Source organism: Panthera onca, chromosome C2, assembly GCF_046562875.1.
Source record: "Panthera onca isolate mPanOnc1 chromosome C2, mPanOnc1 haplotype 2, whole genome shotgun sequence".
Lineage (NCBI taxonomy): Eukaryota > Metazoa > Chordata > Mammalia > Carnivora > Felidae > Panthera > Panthera onca.
In genome coordinates this window covers 121,211,624-121,238,965 of record NC_138347.1, presented here as the reverse complement: position 1 = coordinate 121,238,965, position 27,342 = coordinate 121,211,624, and the positions used below count along the sequence as shown (strand labels likewise).

General features: G+C 35.7%; 1 protein-coding gene and 1 pseudogene across 1 annotated transcript in view; one reads left to right on the top strand and one right to left on the bottom strand.

Annotated features, from left to right (window-relative positions):
- ATR (ATR checkpoint kinase) overlaps nt 1-27,342 on the bottom strand; it is a 100,263-nt gene that overhangs the window by 60,416 nt on the left and 12,505 nt on the right. The window contains exons 4-20 of the mRNA XM_078432276.2: nt 26,094-26,971; nt 25,119-25,297; nt 23,976-24,167; nt 22,568-22,758; nt 22,107-22,259; nt 21,262-21,454; nt 20,766-21,028; nt 18,820-19,010; nt 18,636-18,736; nt 18,296-18,467; nt 15,099-15,269; nt 13,315-13,509; nt 10,896-11,081; nt 6,132-6,224; nt 4,157-4,287; nt 2,667-2,810; nt 191-284 (exon numbers count right to left, since the gene is read on the bottom strand). Of these exons, the coding sequence (XP_078288402.2) occupies nt 191-284; nt 2,667-2,810; nt 4,157-4,287; nt 6,132-6,224; nt 10,896-11,081; nt 13,315-13,509; nt 15,099-15,269; nt 18,296-18,467; nt 18,636-18,736; nt 18,820-19,010; nt 20,766-21,028; nt 21,262-21,454; nt 22,107-22,259; nt 22,568-22,758; nt 23,976-24,167; nt 25,119-25,297; nt 26,094-26,971 (3,527 nt within the window). The remainder of the gene's footprint in view (nt 1-190; nt 285-2,666; nt 2,811-4,156; nt 4,288-6,131; nt 6,225-10,895; nt 11,082-13,314; nt 13,510-15,098; nt 15,270-18,295; nt 18,468-18,635; nt 18,737-18,819; nt 19,011-20,765; nt 21,029-21,261; nt 21,455-22,106; nt 22,260-22,567; nt 22,759-23,975; nt 24,168-25,118; nt 25,298-26,093; nt 26,972-27,342) is intronic.
- Nucleotides 6,979-7,289, top strand: LOC132683178 (large ribosomal subunit protein eL36 pseudogene; annotated as a pseudogene).

Genomic DNA, 27,342 nt, shown 5'->3' with positions numbered 1-27,342 from the left:
CATCTTTGACCTAAATACTGAAATTCCCTTCTAAAAAAAGTATCATAGCTGTGATAGGATTATCTAATCATAAAAATAGCCATTGGAATATGACTATATTATTCCTAGATGTGATTCTACAGAACCTCTGTTCAATGTATTGGAATTTGGGAACAATTTTGCCCTAAGACATAAATTAAAAATTAAATACCTTTCTGTATTCCTGTAGAACTGCTTTTATCTTTTTTAATTCTGGATGATCAGGTAAAAAATATATTTCATGAAGAAAATCTTGCACAGCATCCCTAATAGTTAATTGGAAAACAAAAAAATTATATGCAAAGAGTATGAATAGTAAAAAAAAATAAAGCAGAGGTTGAAACTATAGCCAATTTAAGTCACACTGAAAAGTGCTAGTGGGGGTGCCTGGCTGGCTCAGTCAGTAGGGTATGTGACTCTTGATCTTGGGGTCATGAGTTCAAGCCCCAGTAAGGGTGTGTGTGTGTAGAGATTACTTAAAAATAAAACAAAAAAATCTTTAAAAAAAAAAGTGCTAGTGGATTAGTGATGTGCAAAATATTCTTCCTAACCATGTCTAGTGGTTAATAGTGGCAAATAATCAAATCTAAGAAAATCACCCTGTTGTAGTAGGTTATGTTGGTGGCCCAAAATAAACTCTACTTCTTCACAGTCACTTCCTCTTCAATTTAGGCTAGCTGTGTGACTTGCTTTAACAAACAAAATGTGGCAAAATAAACGCTGTGCCAACTTAAGGCCGATGTGTTAAAAAGGTTTGGCAACTTCTGGTTTGGTGCCCATCAGAGACCTAAGTCACCATATAAGGTCACCAGCATGGACAAGCTACATGAAAAAAGAGAGGCTCCAAGAGTACATGGAAAGAGACAGAAACTCAGTCAAGTCTACCTGCTGGCTGACTGCAGCCACACCAGTGACTACTGGCAAGACCAACCAAAGAATCTATTGCTGAACGCAGTCCAGATTGCAAAATTATGAGTAAATAAAAATGCTTGTCACTTTAAGACACTTGATCTTAGAGCGGTTCATAGTGCAGCAATAGATAGCCAAACCCAACCTTAAAACACAAATTCTCATAAAGAATTTGAAAAAAACATATAAATCTTATTGAGGCTACAATTTTTAATTTGCATCAAATATAATACTCTAATCTATCTGAATCCCAATAATAGATTTCTAAATTCTAGTCTTCATTCACTTATGCCACAAATACATATCAAGTAACTATCATATGCCACTATGTGTTGGACACTAGTGATATAAAAATAAAGGAAGCTGAAAAAAATTTCTTTATTCAGGGAGCTTAAGGTGTTCTAACTAGCACGAAATGAAGGAGAGATTTTTTTTTAAATTTTTTTTTTTTTTAACATTTTATTTTATTTTTGAGACACAGAGAGACAGAGTATGAACAGGGTAGGGGCAGAGAGAGAGGGAGACACAGAATCTGAAATGGGCTCCAGGCTCTGAGCTGTCAGCACAGAGCCCGACGCAGGGCTCGAACTCACAGACCGTGAGATCATGACCCGAGCCGAAGTCGGATGCTTAACCGACTGAGCCACCCAGGCGCCCCAAGGAGAGATTTTTTTATATGAAAAGGTAGAGAAATAACTGCTGCATAATAAAAAGCACTGATACACTATTTATATAATAATCCAAAAGTATTTGAAAGGTGATCTACATCAGTGTTTATGTTGTTCTATCATACTCAAAATATCAAAAGCACTTTATTGAAAAAATCCCTACATTAATCTTTTCTTCTGTACCTTTTCCCTGCTTAGACAGTTATTGAAAATGATTAATGGGAATAGCAGTAGCATGTGTGTGGGTGGGTAAGCAGGTAAATAAGTAATACTTAAACCCTTTTCAGAAACAAAAAACTACAACATGTAACAGTAAATGCAAACACAGAAACAACTTCAAAATGCATACAAACAAATTCTAGGCTAAATTAGCAGCTGGTTTGAAATACAAAAATGGGAGTAATGTACGTTCTTCATACAGGTAAGCTACGGCACAGTCTGTTTTGGAAAATCTTGAGAAAAGGTTTTAAGAAATAAGATGTGACCAGATTTTGGAAAGCCTTGAACATCAAGATAAGCAATTTGAAATTCATCAATTAGTAAGTGGGAGAATCACAAAATGTCTCCATATGCTGGAATAAATTGATAAAAGAGATGTTTTTAAATATAAACAATATGAAGAAATGGGATAAAAGCCTAAAGGAAGGGAGGCTGGTTAAGAGACTAATGCAATGAAGTAATAAGAGTTTCAACTAAGGAAAGTTATAGAAAGTAGGTGAACATTCCTCTTAACCTTTTTCATATTCAACTTTTAAGCATGAGAAGAAAGGTAAATTTAGCCTCACTTCTTTCAAAACTGATGAAAATAATTTTGACTTGTTGATCTACTAATGTTTTAAATACTATAATGAATCAATGTCACAACTGAAATAGTATCAGTTCGATATGCACTGACTTAACGCATGTCAATTTTTTTTTAAAGCATGTCAATTATTTTTGTCTGATGGACTCTCAATTAAAAAGAATGTGACCAATTCCACATTACCAGTAGCAATCCTAATATCCTGAGACATAAATATACAGTAATAAAAAGTTGTAATCTTTACTATTAATTTCTATTACAATAAATACCTGTTTTCAATTATGAGGTAGTGAAATATAGCTGCAGTTTCTTTAGGCTGGATGTGTATGAGAGGCAACAAAGCTACTATCACATGACTGAGAAGGGAACCAAGATAAGCATGGTCCAGGCAACGAACAAAGCAATCCCAAGCTCTATGTGAAAAAATAAATAAAAGTTAAAAATCACATTATTTTTATTATTAGTAAATCTCCATCAATGAGTTATTAGCTGGGCAAACAATGATACATACAAATATTAAGATTACAAGGCAGCTGTAAAAATGGAATAAAGATCAGTACTATATATGCAAACAGTGATTTCTTTAATGCATCAAGTCAAAAAAGCAAGGTAAAAATAGTGCTTATAATATGCTCCCTTTTGGGGCAGGGTTCATAGAAAAATAAGGGTGTGAGTGTGTGTGCATTTGGTTTATACTTTTAAAAAGAGGAGAATTATACAAAAATTAAGAAAAATAGATACTTATCATGGTCAGAAATTAAAGCTAGATTCACAAATTTGAATTTCAGACAATGTTTATGTTTTACATGAATTTAAAGGGGAAAAAAGCACTTCTAAAAATTTTAAACAAACTAAAACAACTAAACCTAACTTAATATCAAGTGGGTGGCATATGTACACAGAAGAGAACTGCTTCACATGACTTTAAAACGTATTATTCAGACTCTCCACCTCCAATAGGTACAGTCTTAAGGACAAAAGGACCTCTGAAAAAAACAAAAATCCATATGTAAGAAAGAAACAAACAAATAAAGGAAAAAAGGACCTTCAAAAAGCTTAAACTGCACTGAGTAGTCTGTTAGTAGTAACACTGAAATGATATTAAGTCAAATTAAATTAGAAATCCCATATGCCAAAATCTCCATGGCCTGAAAAAAGCGTGGGAAAGGGTCTTAAGGAGTGAATCTATTTTTAAAAGATATTTAAGGGGCCAAACAACCACATGTGTGACACATGCACCTTATTTGGATTCTTATTCAAACAAACCAACACCTTTGGGAAAACAATCTTTGAGACATTTGGGGAAATCTAAATATGGACTGAGTTTTAGATGATATTAAGGAATTCCTATTAATTCTGCTAAGTGTAATAATTCACGATGGTTGTATTTTTTTTTTTTTTTTTAATGCTTTACCCATTAGATACATCAGAGGTATTTCTAAGTACAGTGATTTGATACTGGGGTTCTCTTTAAATCATTCCAACTAACAATAGGTGGAGGTGGTCAGTTAAGTAAGATTAGTAATGTTGATAACTGCTGAGGTTGGGAAATAGGTATGGAGGGGTTCATTATACTATTTCCCAGTATGTTAAAAGATTGCACACTAGTGTATCTTTAAAGAAGTAAACATATTCCCTTTCAATACAAGTATTCTTTCCATCTTTATTACTCACAGTCTGAATCCCTCAAAGAGATAAGAATTCAAGTTAGTGCTACTGGGAAATGCAAATACTCTAATGAACTCAGGCAGTCATTTACCTGCAACACAATTCAGGAAAATCATCCTTGAATCTCAGGCCAGTTCTTAGCGTGGTCATCATCTTCACCCTCACAGAACTGACATGTTTTGGTCCCATCAACTTCATCAAAGACATCAAACTATTCAGAGCCTATAAAGTAAGCAGGGATTTAAAGTAAAGCCTATAAACAAGTCCACAGGAGCAGATGAGCCCTAAGGTAAAGTGCATCCCACACACATCTCAGAGTAGTACCTATTTCTGGCAACACAATGTCTAAATGTTGGTCAGTTCATTCTGTTCAAATTCTTATGTAAGTAATGAACTTGAAAAATACAAGCTGAGTTCTGGTGTTTTTTTTCTCTTGTGAAGGTAATTTGTTACTTTTGTCCTGGTGGTCCTTTAGAACTGTAATTTTCAAATTTATTAAGAACATCAATACCTATTGTTTAATTTTCTTCCTGTTCATCCCAAATTCCTATGCGGCACATGCATTTCTGTCCTAATGGTACTAATTTCAACATACTCTGAATTTAGTAAAATAAACAAATAACTGATGACATACCCCCAAAATAATGTACACATTTTACTGTATGTGGAACACAGAATTGGGACTTGTATCAACAGCTCCAGGTTCTAATGAAAGGGTAAAGAAACTCTCTGGTAAACCTTACCTCTGTGCCAAAACATACAAGCTTCACCTGGGTGGTTCAGTTGGTTGAGCATTGTTGGACTCTTGATTTCGGCTCAGGTCATGATCCCAGGGTCGTGGGATTAGGCCCCACATCTGGCTCAGTGCTGACAGCACAGAGCCTGCTTAGGATTTTGTCTCTCTCTCTCCCTCTCCTTCTCTCCACCCCTCCCCCACACTCACACGTGCTCTCTCTTAAAATAAAAAAAAGACTCCACGGAGACAGAACAGAAGTTACCTAGGGGATTAAATTTACCAGTTGACACCAACAGAGTAAGTACTGGCTGCTGAATTAGAATTTAATATTGTATCATGTCTTTCCTGGTTCCTCAAGGTTATTAAGAGAAGAGTAGAGACTGAAATAAAAGCTTCCACTCAGATTTTTTTACTGTAATTTTACTGACTGCAAAGATGGAAAACAATAAAAAGGGAAATTTAATCAGTACTAAAATTCTAACTCAATCTAGGAACAAAAATTTCCAGTTGTGACCAACTGTTAGAGCAGTCATACTGAAACTTCACTGTGTCAAATGCATTTATTTATTTTTTGAGAGAACAAGCATGCATGTGGGGGAGAGGGAGAAAGAGAATCCCAAGCAGACTACACACTCAGCACAGAGCCTGACCTGGGGCTTGATCTCCCGACTGTGGGATCATGATCTGAGTTGAAATCAAGACTCGGATGCCCAACTTACTGAGCCACCAAGGTGCCCTGTGCCAAACACATTTAAACATAAATCAATAGATACTGAAGTTACTTAACTTTACATAATTTAACAATTTTCAGTTTTCAAAAACACCATGGGCCATAACTCATAACACACCAATTTGGACCAATGAACTCAATTATGCAACTTTTGTTTGAGCTATCAGAGACTGCTGGTCTCTTTTCTTCCCACTGAGCTAGACGGGGTGAGGTCATGAGCCTGATGCCATTGGGGTCATCACCTGGAACTTATGTACAAAGTCAATCCAGGGGAATTTGAGCTAAGAGATGAATTCTGAGAACACTGTATCCAAAGCTAAGTTATGCCCAAAGCTATATTATTCTTACACTTTTAGTCACAGAGCCAATAAATTCTTTTAAGCCAGTTTGGGTCGGGTTTTTGGTCCTTTATAAACAAAAGAACTATGAACAATATAATTCCTCTTTTTAGAGTCCCTAAAAGCCTATAAAGGGATATAAGGATTCAGAATGTCATGTTTATTTATCATCTTTGAATGTTTGTAGCTACAAGCCAAAGTCATATCTCCTATATATTCTATATGAATTCCAGAACTTTGCAACTTAACTATCACTACCTACCATTTTCTTATCTTCAATGCCAACACTGGAGCTCAGTAACTGCATGTTAAAAAAGGCCAAAATTCCCAACAACTTAGGTTGCAAGTAATCAGCCTAATGAAAAAAAAGAAACACATAAAACAGATTTTATGTAAGTTTTATACAGATCAAATTTCATAAATCAGTAACAATTTATTCAACATCATTTCTATATTACCTAACTATGTTAGAGTACTGGAAGTAAGCACTTGGCGAATTTTCTCTAAAAATATATATTTTCACATCTAGTATTTTAAAAATTAGTAAAGCTGATCTATAATCACCAAGATAAAATATGATTAAACAGTACTCTACAATAAAAAACCTGTGAGCTTTTGAATTATGGAGTGTGCTGGGGTGGGATCCTCAGGATGTGACTCACACAAGGACCCAGAGTGGAGAGGATATTTAATTGTTATAAGAATGGAAAAAGACTAAGTGTCCTTATCTAGAACATTTAGAGCTAAGACAGAAAAAAAAAGTACTTGAATAAGGAAAAAATAAGCTGCTAGAACATCGGTCTGAAACAGAGGTCAGTATCATCTGAGGTAACACTGGTAAAAAGGGAATAGGATTAATTTTTTCTTGAAAGAGGATCCTGGAGGAAAGGGTATGGGCTTTAAGTCAGCCAAACCTGGGTTTGAATCCCAATTTTGCCCTACCTAGTGTGTGATGCTGGATAAGTTACTTAACTCCTCTGAGTCTGTAAAATGAGAACACCTATTGCACAGAGTTGTAATAGAGATTAAATAAGATAACATGCATTAAGCACTAAGAATATAGTAAAGTGTTGCTTCTGCAGCAGGAGCCATTATGGGGAGCAGCAGCCATGGCTCTGCTCTACCCTCTGGCCATTGGCCTCAACGAGAGCGACAAGGTGACTAAGAGCATGAACAAGTTGAGGTGTAGCAGCTGCTGCAGGCGCCTCATCAACCACACCAAGTTTGTGTGGCACGTGATCTGAGAGGTGTGTGGCTTCACCCTGTGCAATGGAGCTGCTCAAGGTTTCCAAGGACAAGTGCGATTTCAAGTTCATCAAGAAAAGGGTAGGGACACACACACATCTGTACCAAGAGGAAGAGAGAGGAGCTGAGCAACGTCCTGGCAGCCATGAGGAATGCAGCAGCCAAGAAGGACTGAACCCCTCTCCTCTGTACGTAATAAAGCCTTTTTTGGGGGAAAAAAAAAGAATATAGTAAAGTGTTACATTTAAGTTGTTAATATTATTACAAACTGGGAATGCAAGTACCCTGCAAAGAATATTAAAATATTTATAAATGGGCAAGGAAGGGGGCAGAAAAAGCAGGAGAGGAGTGGCAAAGCATTTTCCAACTCCACAAGTTGCATTGGTTGATGTTGAGGCACCTGATTTAGGTATCTACAGATTACATACAATGCCAAGAGGAGAGAGGGGTAGGTGGATGTGTACTAGCACATAGTAGAAAGTTAGGTGTTGATCATGTCTCTCCAGATTAGATATTAGGACAAACTTTTTTCTTGCCAAGCACAGAGAATCATCTGTTTGTCAATCCAAATTACACTTAATTTGCAAACTTCTGATTTGGATTAAGACTCAGTTTAGGCTTAATAAGCCACAATTCACCAATCACATGGATCCAGCCCATGCTTCTTAAATGAAAAGCAGATATAGATGGCACTCACAGTCTGCCAACATTCTAATTGTAAAGCTCTTGCATTTAGACAATAATTCATTAATCTGCCACTCACTAAATATGTATTACATATGTCTAGAATATGGTGCCAGGTATAGGTGGCAAGATCAGCAAAGTCACTTTCCTCCTATTAGCTTACATGGGAGACTAATACGAGTGGAAGACATTCAATAAATATATAAATAAGGTTGAGATAAGTGCTAAGGGAAAAACACCCTTATCACACGATAGAGAAGAATTGGGATGTGGGAGTTTAGGTAGGGTGATCAGAAAACTCTGAGAGCTAAAGAATGAGGAAGATTATTCCAAATAAAGAGACTAAGGCAAAGGCTCTGACACAGGGAAAATCTTGATATTTTTAAAAACCACAACAAAACAAACAAGAAAGGAAGAAAAGTGTTGCATAATATGAGGGTGGAAAGGTACGTCAATCACATAAAGCTTTATAGATTTCATTTTAAGAGCAACAAAAACCATAAAAGGAATTTAGACAGGGGAATGATATGAATTTGTATTACGTACAAAAAGAGCGTATCAATGCTGTGTAAATAAGTGACTAAAGACATAAGGAGGGAAGAGTGAAAGGAGAGAACAGTTACGAGGTTTTTGTAGTTGTCTCCAAGAAAGATGATAGTCACTTATAAGAGGATAGTGGCAGCAGAGAATGAAAAATATACTTTGGAGATAGACTTGCTAGGGTTTGCTAACACTTAATTATGAAGGATGAAGAAACTGGAGGGCTCATGAATGCTTCCCAAGTTATGATCTGAGCAACTAGGTAGACAGTGGTACCATTTCCTGAAATAGAAAAGACCAGGAGATAGGAATGCAAGCTGGTGCAGCCAACTCTGGCAAACAGTATGGAAGTTCCTCAAAAAACTAAAAATAGAACTACCCTATGACCCAGCAATTGCACTACTAGGCATTTATCCACGGGATACAGGTGTGCTGTTTCGAAGGGACATATGCGCCCCCATGTTTATAGCAGCACTATCAACAATAGCCAAAGCATGGAAAGAGCCCAAATGTCCATCGATGGATGAATGGAGAAAGAAGATGTGGTATATATATACCATGGAGTATTACTTGGCAATCAAAAAGAATGAAATATTGCCATTTGCAACTACGTGGATGGAACTGGAGGGTATTATGCTAAGTGAAATTAGTCAGAGAAAGACAAGTATCATATGACTTCACTCATATGAGGACTTTAAGAGACAAAACAGATGAACATAAGGGAAGGGAAACAAAAATAATATAAAAACAGGGAGGGGGACAAAACAGAAGAGACTCATAAATATGGAACAAACTGAGGGTTACTGGAGGGGTTGTGGGAGGGGGGATGGGCTAAATGGGTAAGGGCACTAAGGAATCTACTCCTGAAATCATTGTTGCACTTTATGCTAACTAATTTGGATGTAATTTTAAAAAATAAAATTTTAAAAAGGAAAAAAAAAAGAAAGAAAAGACTAGGACAGAAACAGGTTAGGGGAGGGAAAATGAAGATTTCTAACAGACACGTTACGTTTGGACTTTAGATGTTTACTAAGATAGACAAGTAGAGATGACAAAAAGGAAGCTGGAGAGGCTGTTTGCCATCCTCTCTCCAGATCCATTCTCTGGCCTGTTCTGTGCTTGAGAAGCTAACCATATTTCATTACTCAAGATCCCTTTCATCTGGCTTCCCAATGAATTCAGTCAACAGGAAGCACCACAGGGGAACAGGGATTAGGAGAAAAGAGCAAGGGGTTTAAAATTCCTGCTCCCTCTGGGTTTTGAGGTGGTTCTGGAACTGTCTACACTCTACAGTGACAACCTTCTCCCTGAACCATGGCTCTAAGCTTTCAACCAGGTTCTGTCAATAACATTTCTTCTTCTTGGCCAGGACTATGGGGAGCATAAATTTTCTGCTATTCCTAGTCCCTATATTCCTTAACATTTCCTGCTGGTTCTCTTAACCTTGCCCAAGACAATGAAAATAGCCCTTCATGAAACTATTTTCGGTTAAACATTTTTGTGTGTGCCATCGGTTTCCTGCCAGGACCTAACTTATATAAATCCACAAGTCCAAAGCTCAGGAGAGGTCAGGATTGGAATTTCAACAATGAAATCATCAAAATATAAATCAAATCAAGCAAAGTACCAGATGAGACCAGATTCTCTCTCATTTAAGGAAAGAATAGACAAAAAGACCCAATTACATAGTCCTGAATCAATCTAACATTTAGAGGATAAAGTAGAGGAAAAGAGCCAGTAAAGACTAAGAATGAATAAGTAGACAGTGGGGAAAAAAAAGAAAATAAAAAAAGTATAGTATAAGAGATGCCATATGAGAAGGGATGGTCAGTTGTACTGAATACCACTGAAAGGTGAAATAAGATAGGAAGAGAAGTGACCATTGGATTTGACATTAGGGAGACTGTTTCTGACATGGACAAGAATTTCAGTAGAATAGTGAGAACAAAAACAGATTAAAATGAACTAAAGAATGAATGGGAAATGAGAAAGCAAACATAGAAATCTCTGAAGATATTTTGCTGATAGACCTTGGAGTCTCTTGAAGGAATGAGGGCAATCAAAAGAAAAAATAGGATACATACATATTTTTTCACATGAAGTAAAGTGACTGAACATAAAAATTTAAGAGAGGGAAAGAGGGGATAACATGTGTTCCAACTTTCCCTTAAATATAACAATGGATTTTAAAAATAGAATTGACAAAATTAGTATGTTGTGCCCAAGAGGTAGTTGGAGGTAGGGGAAGGGGGGCACAAATGTATTCCAATCTATAGTGAAAAAGTAGTGAATAAAAATTAATTTGAACATTTTTACCCTGTGAAAAAATAAAACCTATAATCATTTGGAAACATATTTTTCAACACTAATATATTTTGTTAATACCTTGTATGACCATAATTTAAATCCTCAACCTTTCTAAAATAAAAATCTCAGCCTGAAATTTAAACAAATCTCTAGCATCTGGAAAATGCATAAAATATCTATTTCTCCAATCTCACAATTAAGCTACAAAAAGGCAAGAAACAAACAAAAACTCATATAACATATTCCTTACCATTAATTCGGGAGATGCGATCTCTCTGGGGCCCTGATATGGATCATCACTAGATGCAAATGATGCAAGTATTGACAAACCATTGAAAACCTGTTGATAGTGTTCTCCAATACGTAGCAATAATTCATTATGCAGTCCTTGGAAATCTTGTCTCAATAGGCTTCCCAATTCAATTTCTGTTTCATTCTAATCCAAAGACACATTTAAAAAAAAAAAAAAGATTTTGGAAATAAGTATATTAGTAAATCAGGAGCTCTAGATCATGTGACAAAATTTACTTATGGTATTTAAATTTTGTTTTTTCTTTTTTAATGTTTGTTCATTTTCGAGAGAGTGAGAGTGCGCATGGGGGAGGGGAAGACAGAGGGGGACAGAGTATCCCAAGTGGGCTCTGCACTGACAGCACAGAGCCTGATGTGGGGCTCGAACTCACGAACTGTGAGATCATGACCTAAGCTGAAGTCAGATGCTTAACCAACTGAGCCATCCAGGTACTCCTATTGATGGTAATTTTAAAAGGTATTGGAAAGTGATTCTAGGGGCACCTGGGTGGCTCAGTTGTTAAGCATCCAACTCTTGATTTCAGCTCAGGCCATGATCTCATAGTTCATGAGTTCAAGCCCCACATGGGGCTATGTGCTGACAGTGCAGAGCCTGCTTAGGATTATCTCTCTCTCCCCCTTTCCCTCTGTCCCTCCCCCACTCGCGCTCATGCTCACAAACGCTTGTTCTCTCTCTCAAAAATAAATAAATTTAAATTAAAAAAAAAAAAAAGAAAAAGGGATTCTAATCTCGATTTCTCCAGGTACATCTCCCATGGGGTACAGGTAATGAGGAAAGTAATTAAACTTCACTTTCAAATAAAATTTCAAAAAGTCAGTTTTCTTAAAATATCATCAACTCATTATTCATAGACACATAACCCCTAGGAGAAAATATAATATAGTGGCTTAGAACAGTCTTTCTGGTCAGACTGCCTGAATTTAAATTCCAGGTTTGTTTGTTTTATTATCATTTTTTAATTTTGAGAGAGACAGACAGAGCGTGAACAGGGGAGGGGCAGAAGGAGAGGGAGACAGAGAATACCAAGCAGGCTCTGCACTGTCAATGCAGGGCCCCCGATGCAGGGCTTGATCATGACCTGAGTCAGACTCTGACTGAGCCACCCAGGTGCCCCTTAAATTCCAGTTTTGTCACTTATTAGTTGTGTTGTGACCTGGACAAGTTACCTAATCTGACCTCTCCCTGTTTTGGTTTTCTCATCTATAAAATGGAAAAATAATAGCATCTTTATCTCATTGGATAACTATAAGGACTGAAATGATCCATATAAATTCTTTAGTAACTTCTGACATGCAGGAAAATACTCTATTATTATCATTCTATCTCTACAGGAAAACACTCTACTATTGTCATTCTATCTCTACAATACAGATTTTCTTTCTCAAAATGAATAAAAATACTCAATATTCAGTAATTCTCATGCAGAAAGGAATCTATTGCTGCCATATCATGAAACACATGAAATAATTAAAATCAGAGAAAACAGTAGTCACATATGCATATCTGACGGTTTCTCCTACTCCAATAGTTTCATATTTTTTGAAAGATACCATTGCTAGTGTGATACCCAAAAAGACATATAAGCTATAATTTTAAATCTAAAAAAACTAGCAAAATACTGAGTCAAATATAATCAGAGCACTAAAAAACTAAGCAATACACTAACATTATGCCACAGTTGAGATTGCCTCTTCCTATAAATATAATTACTTGCATATAATTAGTCAACTTGAGCTCCAATTAATTAAAAATTCAAAAATATGGGGCACCTGGCTGACTCAGTTGAAAGGGCATGTGACTCTTGATCTTGGGGTTGTGAGTTCAAGCCCCACCTGGGTACAGAGATTACAAAAAAAATGAAAAAATAAACTTAAAAAAATTTCTAAGGGAGCCTCAGTGGCTCAGTCAGTTAAATGTCTGACTTGAGTTCAGCTCTGGTAATGATCTCAGATCAAGCCCTGTGTTAGGCTCTGCACGGACAGCATGAAGCCTGCCTGGGATTTTCTCTCCCTCTCTCTCTGCCTCTTCCCTGCTTGCATGTGCATACAGGGGGTCTCTGTCAAAATAAATAAACTTTAAAAAAAAATTCTAAAATGAAATGAGTTGAGAACCTGATCCATGAATGGATGATCATCACACGCCATTATGGTGAAATGACCAAAAAAATAAAAGAATATTCCTATTTAATATGATCCTCTAGGCCCCAAACAAAGCTTATTTACATGATACCATTTGGACTTATATTACTCTAGAATAAGCTCTAAATTATTTACTCTTCTCCCTACAAGAACGTTAGAAAAGCTTTCCTATAATGCTAATTTAAACAAAAGAGTAAAACACACAATTATTCAATTACCTTCAGATAATGAAGGGCACGTTCTAATTCATCCTTGGAACAGGAACAGACCAAATGAGAAAAAATATATTTGAAGTTATTTATTAAAATTTCTCTACGATTGACATTTAACTGTTTTCCTAAAGTTCGAATGAGAGCAGAGGCTGCAGGGCTTGCTTTGGCAGCAAGGTCAGGGAGCAGAACTTGTAATGTCCTCTGAAAAAGAAACACTATAATTACTAAAAAGTACATTTGTCCAGGTAATAACATATTCACATAAGTTGTGTACAAAAATATTTTAAAATACCAAACAAATTTGGAGTCCATATGTGATCTATATAATTTCAGAATTTACCATTTATGCATTCAACAGATATGTACCAAGCATCTACTATGATTCAGACACTACGGATGAAGCCGCAAAAAAATAGGCAAGGTCTCTGATGGCACAGAGTTCACATTACAGCTAATGTAGAAGTATAAGCCAATACATAAGTAGAGAAGAAAATTTCTCATGAGTATGTGTTAAAATATACTCATGCTCTAAAGGCAGAAGTTCCAAGTTTGATTTTTTATTTGAGTTAATTTGGATTTTGACAAGCAACAGTAACCATAAATACAATATTTTAAGTTTTTTTTAATTAAAAAGCTGAAAAAAATTAAAAGTGCTGCAATATTAAATAAAAACATTTTAATGCACTCACCATCCTCAAATGGCAACAAATCTATTTTGATTTTGGTCTATTTCCTTTAAGATCTTACTCATTAAACAAATACACAATTCCAAACACAAAATTGTTGGCCTTTCATTTATTCCCTTCAACATGTATCTAAAGAACACCTACTACATGTCAATCATCATAGGTACTAGAGATATAAAAATAAACAAGACTCAGGCCCCTCCCCTCAGAGATGCTTACACCTTACTTGTGTTATGCCTTTGAACTTAATATTAATTCTGTAAGACTAATATAACATTATAAAATAATCTACAAAGTATTAACAATTATTATATTAAGGGTTCCACAATGGTCTACAGCCCAAATGTTAGACATTTCTTTTCAGCATTTTGTGTAATTTTGTACTTCGAAAATGCTGCAATAAACATCTGTACTTTTTGGTTCCCAGAGGGAAATTACTGAATGAAAAGATAAGAATATCTTTATAATCCTTACTGTATACTATCATATTTCCTTGCAGGATTTGACCAATTTACAAGCAACTTAAGTTTGTTAAAATATAATAATGTTGTAGGGAAAAATACTCAGTCCTAATAGTATGGATCACTATTACAATTCACGAAGAGTAATGATAACTTTGTCTTTGGGAAAAGGTAAGAAGACAACGTACTCCATCTTTCAACCCTCAACCATAATGACATTTCAAAGACTTCCCAAACCACTCCCTACCATAAACTCTGTCATCTGAATTCACACAGGATCATATATACCAATAATTTTGTACTATATTGCTCTAACTCCTTAGAGGTAAAAATGATATTAGACTGTGCATTACCAATGGAACCAATCATAGCACTAAAGACATAAGGGTTCAGTCAGCTGAATTAGTTAGCATTAATCAATTAGTATTAAATTTTCAGGATAGCAAACCATATAGAGAAATAACTCTAACACGAACTTAAATTTTATAACATAAGTAACATCATATCAAAGTCAAAAGAAAACATACATATTTGAAAATACAGGATCTACATGCTCCAGATTTTCTTTAAAATAAGACTAGAATGGAATAAACACAAAATACTGAATTGAAAACAGTTAAGTCAACCACACTTTGCAACTTACAGTAAGGAAACGATTAAGATCAGGAAAGTCAAAAACATTGGCAATTTCAGACAAGGTATTTAAAGCCATTTCTCTCTGGTGAGCCACATCTTGTTTCCGCATCTCAGCATTCTGGCATGGAGTACTAGGAAGTGCTGTCATCTGACTGGAGTGGAGAGATTCTACTAAAAACTAGAGCAAAACAATTTGTTAATTTTTTCACACAAAGAAGAAATTAAAAAAAAATATTTAGGGGTGCCTGGGTGGCTCAGTCAGTTAAGCCTCCAACTTCAGCTCAGGTCACGATCTTGCGGCTCGTGAGTTGGAGCCCCGCGTCAGACTCTGTGCTGACAGCTCGGAGCAGGGGGCCTGCTTCGGATTCTGTGTCTCCCTCTCTCTCTGCCCCTCCCCTGCTTATGCTCTTTCTCTGTCTCAGAAATAAATAAAACATTAAAAAAAAAATTAAAAAAAAAATTTTTTTTAATGTTTATTTTTGAGAGCGAGAGACAGAGAGAGACAGAGAAAGACAGAGTGTGAGTAGGGGAGTGTCAGAGAGGGAGACAGAATCCAAAGCAGGCTCCAGGCTCTGAGCTGTCAGCACAGAGCCTGATGCGGGGCTTGAACCCGCAAATGGTGAGAACATGACCTGAGCTGAAGTTGGACACCCAACTGAGCCACCCAGGCGCCCCAACACACAAGGAATAAAATTTAAAGACTACTTTCTAAGCTAACATAAAGGATAGTATCAATGCCCTAAACATATTACCTGAATTAGCTTACTTGATTTTTGTAACAACCTTCAAGAAGTAGATGATGTGGTTACAAATGGAGCAACCAGGTTTAGTTAAGAAATTTAAGTATCTTGTTAAGGATCACACTCCAAACAGGGCAAAGCCAGTATTTTAACATATCCCTAACTTTTCAGCCACGAGTTGAATCAACCTTTTTTATTTATGTATTTTTTAGTTCTTAAATAAAATTGTCTTTATTTGCTGACAAGATGATATATAGAAAAAATCCTAGAGACTCCACCAAAAAGTTATGTGGATAAAGAAGTAATTAATAGAGATGCCTGGGTGGCTCAGTCGGTTGGGCGTCCGACTGCAGCTCAGGTCATGATCTCGCGGTCCGTGAGTTTGAGCACCGCGTTGGGCTCTGTGCTGACAGCTCAGAGCCTGGAGCCTGTTTCAGATTCTGTGTCTCCCTCTCTCTCTGACCTTCCCCCATTCATGCTCTCTCTCTGTCTCAAAAATGAATAAACGTTAAAAAAAAAAATTAAAAGAAGTAATTAATAAATTCAGTAAAGTGGCAGGACACAAAAACAACATACAAAAATCAGTTGCATATCTATACACTAACAAAATATCCAAAAAAGAAATGAAGAAAACAATCCCATTTTAATAACATAAAAACTAATAAAATATATAGGAATAAATTTAACCAAGAGTTGAAAGACCTATAGCATAAAAAGTGTAAGACTTTGATGAAAGAAACTGAAAACACAATAAATGGAAAGACATCCTGTGTTCAAGGACAGGGAGAGAATATCGATAAAAGATCCATACTACCAAAGTCATCTAAATATGCTAGTGTAATCCCTATGGAGATCCAATGCGGAATTTTGGATATTCAGTGAATTCCCTATCAAAATTTTAATGGCATTTTTCACAGAAAAAGAAAAAAAAAATTCTACAATTTGTACTGAATTTCAAAAGGCTCTAAATAGCCAAAGCAATCCTCAGAAAGAACAAAGCAGGAAGCATCACACTTTCTAAATTTTAAACTATGCTACAAAAGCTGCAGTAACCAAAACAGTATGGTACTGTCATAAAAACGGGTATATAGAACAATGGAACATTATCAAGAACCCAGAAATAAACCCTTGCATATACTATCAACTAATATTGGACAAGGGAGCTAAGAATACTTAATAAGGATAATCTCTTCAATAAATGATGTTGGGAAAACTGGATAATCACATGAAGGAAACTGAAACTGAACTTCTAGGGTGCCTGGGTATCTCAGTTGGTGAAGCATCTAACTTCAGCTCAGGTCATGATCTCATGGTTCCTGAGTTCAAGTTCTGCATCAGGTGAGCTCCAGCCCCATATCAGGTGAGCTCAAGCACCACTTCGGGTGAAGAGAAGCCCTGCTTCAGGTAAAAACATGAGCCCCACTTTGGGTGAGCCCCACTTCTCTCTCTGCCCCTCTGTGGGATTCTCTTTCTCTGCCCTTGCTCACTTGCACCCCCCCCAAAACAAAGAAAGAAGAAACTGAACCTCTATGTTATACTATTCACAAAACTTAACTCAATGATTTTTTAAAAGATTTCTTTTTTTATATACATATACATTTTAATTTTATTTAAAACAAGTTACATATAATGTAACAACGATTTCAGGAGTAGAATTTAGCAATTCATCACTTACATAGAAACTAAAGTGCCTTCTACATAACATCAAGCCATAACAAAGTTTATCAGTAGAATAAAGGCTAAAAAAGAAAAGCATTTTTTTAAAATTTATTTATTTTGGGGGGGGGGGGGAGGGAGAGGGGCAGAAAATCCCAAGCAGGCCTCGAGCTGTCAATACAGAGCCTGACTCAAGGCTCAATCTCAAGACCGTGAGTTCATGACCTGAGCTGAAATCAAAAGTCAGATGCTTACCCAACTGGGCCAACTAGGCACCCCAAAAAGAAAAGCATTTCTTTTCTTTAAAGTTTTATTTATTTATTTTGAGAGAGCGTGCACATGCACATGTACACTAGCACACATTCCACCTAGGATGGGACAGAGAGAGAATCCCAAGCCAGCTCGATGCTGTCAGCACAGAGTCCAATGTGAGGCTCAATCTCATGGAAGCGTGAGATCATGAGCTGAGCTGAAAACAAGAGTTGGACGCTTAACCGACTAAGCCACCCAGGCTCCCCCCAAAAAGCATTTAACAGATTAACAAGAAAGCATAGTAATTCAATATATTACTAAAAGATATTCCCCTCTCCCATTCATAATATACATCTTTAGAGCAAGATCATAAAATATAAAACTTGTAAGTTTTAGGTTCTCTTAAATAAACTGAATACATCCTTTAAAAATATACCCTTTAAAGCAAGACAAATAAAACGTATAAATGGTTTTTTGTTTGTTGTTGTTGTTGTTGTTTTTTAACTCTTGCAAAGTATTGCTATTTACTGTAGTCAAGACCAGTGCTGACTCTCACCTGACAGATGGGTTTCTTATACTGGCTGAAAAAGTTCTGCAGTTTAACACTCTTAGCTGCAACCAGAGCTCTGATTTCTGTGTATGCTGCTCCAGAGACAGATGCTGACTTGGATAATAAACAATGCAATAAGTGCAAAAGGGCAAAAGGTACCAAATCTCCTTTTGCTGCCCTAAAAAATTTAAAAAAGGTTATCATCAATATCTCAAATATAAATGGAAATCCATAAAAAAATTCATGTTGATATCATATTTTTTTTCTATAATTTCACATCTCTCATATTACCATTTTTAACACCTGGCAAATAAAAAAGGAAGTATACAAACACTGCCAAATATACCTTCCAATATCCCCTGTTGTAAGAATCAAGGTATCCTTCAACTCATTATTTCTTGAGATTTGAGCATGTGTATATGCTTCCTTCATTCTTAAGACAAAAAGCTAGAATAATAAAATTAATCAGTTAAATTAGTTTAGAGCCAGATTAATGAAGACACAAATGTTTAAAAATAAAAAATATCAACCTCTTTTATAAATCCATCTTCAGAGTCCAAGGATTCCAATATATGCTTGATATTTCCACTAAAAGCCACTCTAACATCCTTGTCTGGATCTTCCATTAAATTTAATAAAGTTCCAAGAACTGTTTTTACATCTGTTTCATCTTCTCTAAAATCAAGGTGCTTACAAAGATGATATAAATTATCTATGAAAGCTAAAGGGCGAGAGCATATAATACCTAATATTAACACTTCAAATATCAAAGTTTTACAGTAAAAATATTATTAATAAATATACAAAGAATTCTAACTTGCTTATAATGTCAGTTTCAATTAGTAGAAATTGTGGAAGACTAAAATGAATGTTTACAGATTAAAATTTACTTTATACTTAATAACAGTTATAAATAATTTAAATCTAAAATTCTAGAATTAAAATTTTTTTTAACATTTATTCATTTTTGAGGAGAGAGGGAGAGACAGAGAGAGAGAGAGAGAGAGAGAGACAGACAGACAGACAGTGTGAGTGGGGGAGGGGCAGAGAGAAAGGGAGATAGAATCTGAAGCAGGGTCTATCAGCAAAGAGCCTGGTATGGGGCTTGAACTCATAAACCACGATGATAACCTGAGCTGAAGGCAGATACTCAACCCAATAAGCCACCCAGGTGCCTCACTTCTAAAAATTATTTATTTATTTTGGGGAGCATGTAAGCGGGGAAGGGGCAGGGAGAGGGGGCAGAGGATTGGAAGTGGGCTTGACAGGCTGACAGCAGCAAGCCCGATGTGGAGCTTGAGCTCACCAACCTTCAAGATCATGACCTGAGCCCAAGTCAGATGCTCAACTGACTGAGCCACCCAGGGGCCCCTAGAATTTTTTTAAGTTATAAAATGACTACTCATTTAAGACTTTGTACATCATTATATTTTACTGAGATAGACTTAAAAAGCACATTTCACTAATCTAAAGATCTGTGAACTATTAGCTTTACTGTTAATCCTGTATTACAAGATTTAGGGAGTCCTGGAAACTACCTATTATAAATTATTTTTAAAACTTGAGAACAAGTTGCAACTTTCTACCCATACAAATGGATCTTCTAAGTATTTGTGTAAATCTCATGCTTCCAACAAACTCATACAACATTGCCACTGGAAAAGTGACTAAGAAGATACAATCTACAGATAGTCCTCAGTAGGGCAAAGCTTCTAATTATTTGGAGTTCCAAAGGTCCAAGATAGTGGCAGCAGACATATTAAGAAGCTTCCCCAGTCTCCCTAAAAAGCATAGGGAATACTGAACCTCACGATATTGGACCAAACACCAGGTATGCCCAAGTTGGCAAATCACATGAATATTTAAAAATCCAAAAATTACTACCCTTGTTAGTTCTGTGATGCGGTCTAATGCCAGACAACCCATTTATAAATTACCATTACATGACCATTGAATCTATCAAGTAAGTCTAATTTCTTAAGGCTTCAGGCTAATTCTATTAATGATTTAAAAAAGAGAGTTTAGGGGCACCTGGATGGCTCAGTCGGTTAAGCATTTGACTTTGGCTCATGTCATGATCTCACAGTTTGTGAGTTTGAGCCCCACATCGGGCTCTCTGCTATCAGCACAGAACCCAACATGGGGCCTAAACCCATGAGAACATGACCCGAGCCAAAGTCAGACGCTCAACTGACTGAGCCACCCAGGCGCCCAGAAAAGGTTTTAAAATGTTAAATAAATCAGGGGCACCTGGGTGACTCAGTTGGTAAAGCGTCCATCTCTTGATTTCAGCTCAGGTCATGATTTCACGGTTCGTGAGTTCCAGACCCTCACATCTGGCTATGTGCTGACACTGCGGAGCCTGCTTGGGATTCTCTCCCTCTCTCTGTCCCTCCCCCACTTGTGCTCAATTTCTCTCAAAAATAAATAAAGTTAAAAAAAAAAAATGTTAAAACATTCATAACAAATCACTCACCAAGTTTCACTGGACTAGGTGTTTTTTTTTTCAGTAGAAAAAGGAATGGCTTGCAAACAGAAGCTTTTAGTTGAGAAGATGAACATTCATGTTGAGAAGTGACTTTTAGGCTCTTACAGAATAGGTCAATATGTCCATGTTCAGAGAAAGGTTCTGTTAAAGAATTTGTCAAATGAAACATGCCATGAAGCGTACAGACAAGTTGACCAAGAATAGAGGCAAATTCTTTCTTGACAAAGTCGGAATCATCTTTGACTTTATCTCTGGGGAGAAAAAAGAAAATACACTAACTAAACCTTGCTTAATTTTGTGGTCTAAATAGTCTTGCTTAATTTGGGGAAAAAGTAATGGTAAGACAAAGCCTAAAAGGAAGAAAACTTAAATTTCAAAATAAAAAGCAACATTTGTTGCATACACTCAGCAATATACATATATTTGCATACACTATGATCTTTCCAAGCAAGTTATATATTCAAATTAAAACATTAATACATACATAAGAATCTTGGGAACTCTGTTACAAGAATTCTGCTGCTGCAACAAGATAAAAAATCCATTAACACAACTAGCCCGGATTACTTCATGGGAGCTCTGTAGGGCCCAGCTATAAACTGCTGTTCTCCATTCAAGGAATATTCTTCTTGGAAATAAAGTTAGAAGAAACACACACCGTGACTGTGCCTGTGGTGCTGAAAAAATTAAGTCTATTAAAAACTATTTCTAAATATTAATTTTAACTTATATACATATCAATATACACATTTATATATATTTATACACATTTATATTTATACACATATATATTTATATACATCATACACATTTATATATATATATCCATTGTCATAAACTCAAGTAACATCTCAAATATATATATTTAATTAAAAGCTCCTTTTTAAAAAATAAAGCACATGCACTGAAAAACATCTACGTACAATCCTACTACATATAACCAGAGAAATGCAACTAAAAATCACATCCATCAGATAGTTAAAAAAAAAAAAAAAATTCTTTTAGTTACCTCCTTACCATTTTTTTCTTTTTTTTGACAGCAAACATTTTAGTCTGACAAAGTGAGGATGTGAGACAATAGAAATTCTCTCCTATTTTGCTAATAAAAGGAATGTAAACTGGAATGGCATCTTTGGAGAACAATGTGGCAGAATACTTGGGGTGTGCAAATCCTATAATTTTTTCAATTTGTTACTTTTTAGATGTCTAATTACTTTTTGAATTGGTAAAAATGTACTTTTTAAATTAATGAAAAAAAAACAGCAATGTGTTAGAAGTCCCATATAGACATGAGTTAAACCACACACACAGAATTTTGTGACCACTTACAGCAGCTATCAGAAATCCTCTGGCTTAACGCTAGAAGATTAGTAGCAAATGTAGTCAACTTTAAAGAGCCATCATCAGAATGGGAATGAATCCATGGAAGTGAAAGCATTCCACATAAATCTTCCAGTATATGATCTTCAAATGAAGTTTTTACTACAGAAACACACAACAGGTGATTATAATTTTTCCTTAATCATATTTAACTGTGTCTTGTTGCTCAATAAAAATAGATGTTCTAAACATCAAGTGGAATTACAGCATTCAATAAACAAAGATTCTTAACATAGAGATGATGTTCTGAGGTCTGTAACCCAAAGAAATTAAATGTGACTTTACAAAGACACGCATCCATGCATTTTCTCAGCATTCTTCAGAAATTCTCAAATAAAAAAAGTTAATAGTTATATTCTACACTGATGACCTTTAAAGGTTGTTTTTTTCTACTGTTTATTTATACTCACCGTGAATATAAATTAGAGCATCATATATTTTCACCACTTTATCAATAACTACCTCCAGGTCAGGTTTCTGAACAGATTCCAACAAACTCCTACAGCTCTTAAGCGCTTTTGTGTAAAAATCCAAAGACATCCAAGTTACCACTACTGAAGGTTTCTTCTTACATTTCTGTTGACAGTCCTTGAAATTATGGCTGCAGTTAATACATTTTTAAGAAACAGAATTACAATAAATTTGTTATAGTCCAACCTAATATTGCAGTTAAGTCAAAAGAAATTGTGAGTATAAAACTAACACAAGTTTAAACCAATTCAAAGTAAATATGCAAGTCAATTAATATGCCATTATTATTTTAAGCTTAGTCTCTTTACATCAGTCCTAGGATTTGGTAATTAAAATAATCTACAATATTTAAATGCAGTATCCCAGGCCTAAAAAATGACAGAAGATATCCCTGCATAATTATTAACTGGCTTGGTAAACCCTTAATTATAGAAGAGTAGACTGCCGTCTAATTAGCTATTCCTTCAAGTTGTTTCAAATTCTAAATGTAATACAATCTGAGGTAATATAGTTTCTCTAAAATCTCTTTCATAACTTTTTATTGGCTAATTAAGAGTCAGAAAATACAGAATAAATGACCATGTAAAAAGTTAACAAAGAGTTTCAGTCTATAACTTGGCAGTAAAAATAAGACTACATCTTCAGAGATGATTCACACTTGCTTTTTCTGATAGAATAATTAACCATCTTAAAAGTACTAAACTGAAAATATACTTCCAAGGAGTTCTAAATCCCTACTCTTATTATCAAAAGGAAATGTTCTTTTGGCTAAATGTTTGACTAAAAGAACAATGAGTTTTGAGTTATATAAAAATGTGCTCTGCTACTTTCTAATTATATGTGCGCAGGAAAGTTCAGACAAAGAGTCTTGTTAGAGGAAGTAATTAAGAGGAACTGGAACACCAGGTTACCCTCGAGCTGGACCCAGAACATCAGAGGCTCCTCACCCCTTCTTCTCCTGTCCTTAGAATATATACTCTGCCTACTGGTCTCATAGTGGGAGCTGTTCCAAAGAAAGAGCCTGGAGAAAGTAAGGTGTTGTTGAGACCATCTGGACTGAACACATGACTTAGTCTCAATTTCTCTAAACCTCAATCTCCAATTTGTAAAGTAGGCATAACAGCATTTACCTTATAGAACTGTTGTAAAGATTAAATATTATATGTATAGTACTTAATACAGTACCTAGCATTTAGCAGGTGCTCAATAAAAAACAAATTACCTTTCCATTTCACTAAAAAATGTATGTTCTCAGGTCACACAAATTGAGTGAATAATGAGGTCTCCTAAAACAATACATCCAAATTTATTACAGAAAACCCACCCAGAAAATACAAGTTGTTTTACCAGTCCATGTTTTGATGAGAACAATGAACAGTACACAGAGCAGTCAGTTGTAGGATAACCGTGATTCCTTCTAAAGTCTCGATAACAGGATTCTTTAGACTACCACATTCAAGGGAAATCTGAAGGGATTCAGCTTTCTGTTTCAGTGTACTCCATAATATGCTCTTTTTGTTCATATCCACATGTTTAATTCTGTAATTTATTATAACCACAGTGTAAAGATATTCATTGGTTCAAATGTGAAAAATATTTAAAACAAAACATAACATGTAATGCCAACTACTGAAATTTATAGTACAATGTATTTAAAACAACTTTCAGGGCTAACTGCAATATGGGAATTCTTTGATCACATTATACAAAAAGTTTGTTAATGTATTTTAAACTGCTGGGGCGCCTGGGTGGCTCAGTCAGTTAAGCGTCTGACTTCGGCTCAGGTCATGATCTCACGGTCCATGGGTTCGAGCCCCACGTCGGGCTCTGTGCTGACAGCTCAGAGCCTGGAGCCTGTTTCAGATTCTGTGTCTCCCTCTTTCTCTGACCCTCCCCTGTTCATGCTCTCTCCCTGTCTCAAAAATAAATAAATGTTAAAAAAAAAAAATTAAAAAAAAAAAATAAAATAAAATAAACTGCTGACAGATATGCAATCTCAGAGATTTTTCAGATACTAAAAAGTTAAATTAGACAGGCAAGTAATAACTTAAAAAATCTTTTAAGTAACCTTATGTAGCCATGTTATCTTTCATACTTGAATGGGCTACAAGTATTAAAATATTTCAAGCATTCCTTTGACTACCTTTAGAAAGAACAATGGTATGTATTTAAGTCAAAGCACTTAACTAAAGATGATTTTTAAAAGTGAATAAAGTTTTGGGGCGCCTGGGTGGCGCAGTCGGTTAAGTGTCCGACTTCAGCCAGGTCACGATCTCGCGGTCTGTGAGTTCGAGCCCCGCGTCAGGCTCTGGGCTGATGGCTCGGAGCCTGGAGCCTGTTTCCGATTCTGTGTCTCCCTCTCTCTCTGCCCCTCCCCAATTCATGCTCTGTCTCTCTCTGTCCCAAAAATAAATAAAAAACGTTGAAAAAAAAAAAAAAGTGAATAAAGTTTTATTAAATCACTAAATACAAACTGAATGAAGGTCATACTCCTCAGTCTGTTTTGGTGGTCTTTTGGAAGAGTTTAGAGATGAGCTGAGTCGACGTCTTTTGGATGATATTACATCACTATTACTGCTGAGGTTTTCCTGTTGAATTTGGCACTGAACCTCCTCAATGATTTCCATACTTTCCATTTTTAAGGCGGCATAAAGTGGGCCCAACAAATACTGAGAAAGTAAAAATAATTTCAAAAACTATCTCTTAGAAAATGTTATTAACAGACTGCAAAAATTAATTAGGTTGTAAGTTTTTTAATAAGGTAAACTATTTTCAGAGTCTCATCAGGTAAAACAAAGACCTAAGTTAATCTATATAATTTCACAACCTATAAATAGACATATATGTGGTTCTGTACCTACAATTATGGTTGTACAGTCTTAAAAGTCTTAACATAAATTCTCTCATCTGTTTTTCCTTCCATCAAAATACTACAAAGAAAAATTCTATAAGGGAATTACTAAACTCTTTCATACTACAAATCCAGCAAGACTTTTAGATAAAGTATTTACTCAAGTTACTGCACATTTTATTGTACTGCCTGTCTCTCACAGTCCAAATAAGAAAAAAGGCATATTTTGGCATGATTAGTACTATGTAATCATAGGTTTCCTACAAGTGATTGATTATAACATGCCAAAGATAAAATCTAGGTGAGTGCTCAAAGTTTTTGTAATTAAGTTGATAACTGGCCCCCTTTTAATAATGCACTAAACATGCTTACACTTCACAAAGCCTACTTTAAAACCTGCTACCCTATTGGCAGTTCATTACCAACTTAGTGAACAAATCTTTCTCAAATCAAAGTAAAAATTCAGAATAAGGTGCCAAAGTGGATTGTGAAAATCATTCCATTCTGAATATACATTATTAAAGACAATCTATTTTCTCACTAATACATCTGACATATATGCTTAAGTTATAAACAAAATACATACTTATTAAATACACTTAAAAATGACTTACCTCTGCATCTACCTGAAATCCAAGCACATCCACAAGAACTTTACAAATGTTTCTCACATAAACCTTCCTGACTTGTAGAGCAGATTCATACCCAGCTGGCACATATTTAAGGAAATACTGCAGTAAGTGGCACAAAGCTGCTTTTAGCAAATCAGACTTAAGCCGCATAAGCACACCATCTTCAAACATGACACAGAGTTTTTCCAGCAGCATATTTAAATAGACAGGTTCAATATTTCTATAAGCTTCTGCTTCAAAGGGAAATAGTGTTTTTATCAGCTTTGATAATGGCTCTTCACAGAGTTTCAACTGGTCAGCATCCATTTCTACAAGATGTTTTAATAATTCCAAAAATGACCGGAAAAAAGTGCTGGCTGGTTGTGCTGGTAATCCTCCAAGCTCAAAGAGTTCAGTTAAAAGGCTAATTGCTAAGGATTTAATTTTTGGACTACCATACTCTAGCAGCATACAACCTATCTGCCAAAGTAAGAGTTCTTGCCTTCTAAAAAACACAATTGCAATAATACGAATAAGAACTGTTAATAAGGTGACTTCAATAAATTCTAAATTTTGCATGTTCATGAATTGCAAAGGAGCTGGTTGTAAATATCCCACACGTTCATCTAATTGACTTAAAAATCGGCTAACTACCACTGGCCATTCCACAAAGTGTCCCACTGCATTTCTTTTATGGAGGCAAATCACATCTTCAAAAAGATGCAGTAATTCCTTTGTTAGTACTCCAAAAATTGCAGGACTCTTGCTTTTAAAAAGAAATAATAATGAGCAGATAACTTCACAGATTTTCTTGTGTAACGTATGACAGGATGGAGTTGCTGCAATCCGCAGAAGTCTTGTTATGATCCAATTACTGAATTCTTTGAAATAAAAAAATATTAAATAAGTCCATCAGAAATGTTAATTAATTTGCTAACTGCTTGATGATTCATTAAAAAAAAAAATTTAATGTTTATTTATTTTGGAGACACAGAGACAGAGAAATAGAGAGAGAGAGCGAGAGCGAGAGCAGGGGAGGAGCAGAGAGGAGACACAGAATCTGAAGCAAGCTCCAGGTCTGAGCTGTCAGCACAGTGCCCAAAGGGAGCGTGAACCCACAAACCGTGAGATCATGACCTGATCTGAAGTCAGACGCTTACTGACTGAGTCATCCAGGTGCCCCTGATGATTCATTTTTAAAGTATAAACTTCACTAACAAAATAGTCTAAAACATTCCTTACACAATGGAAA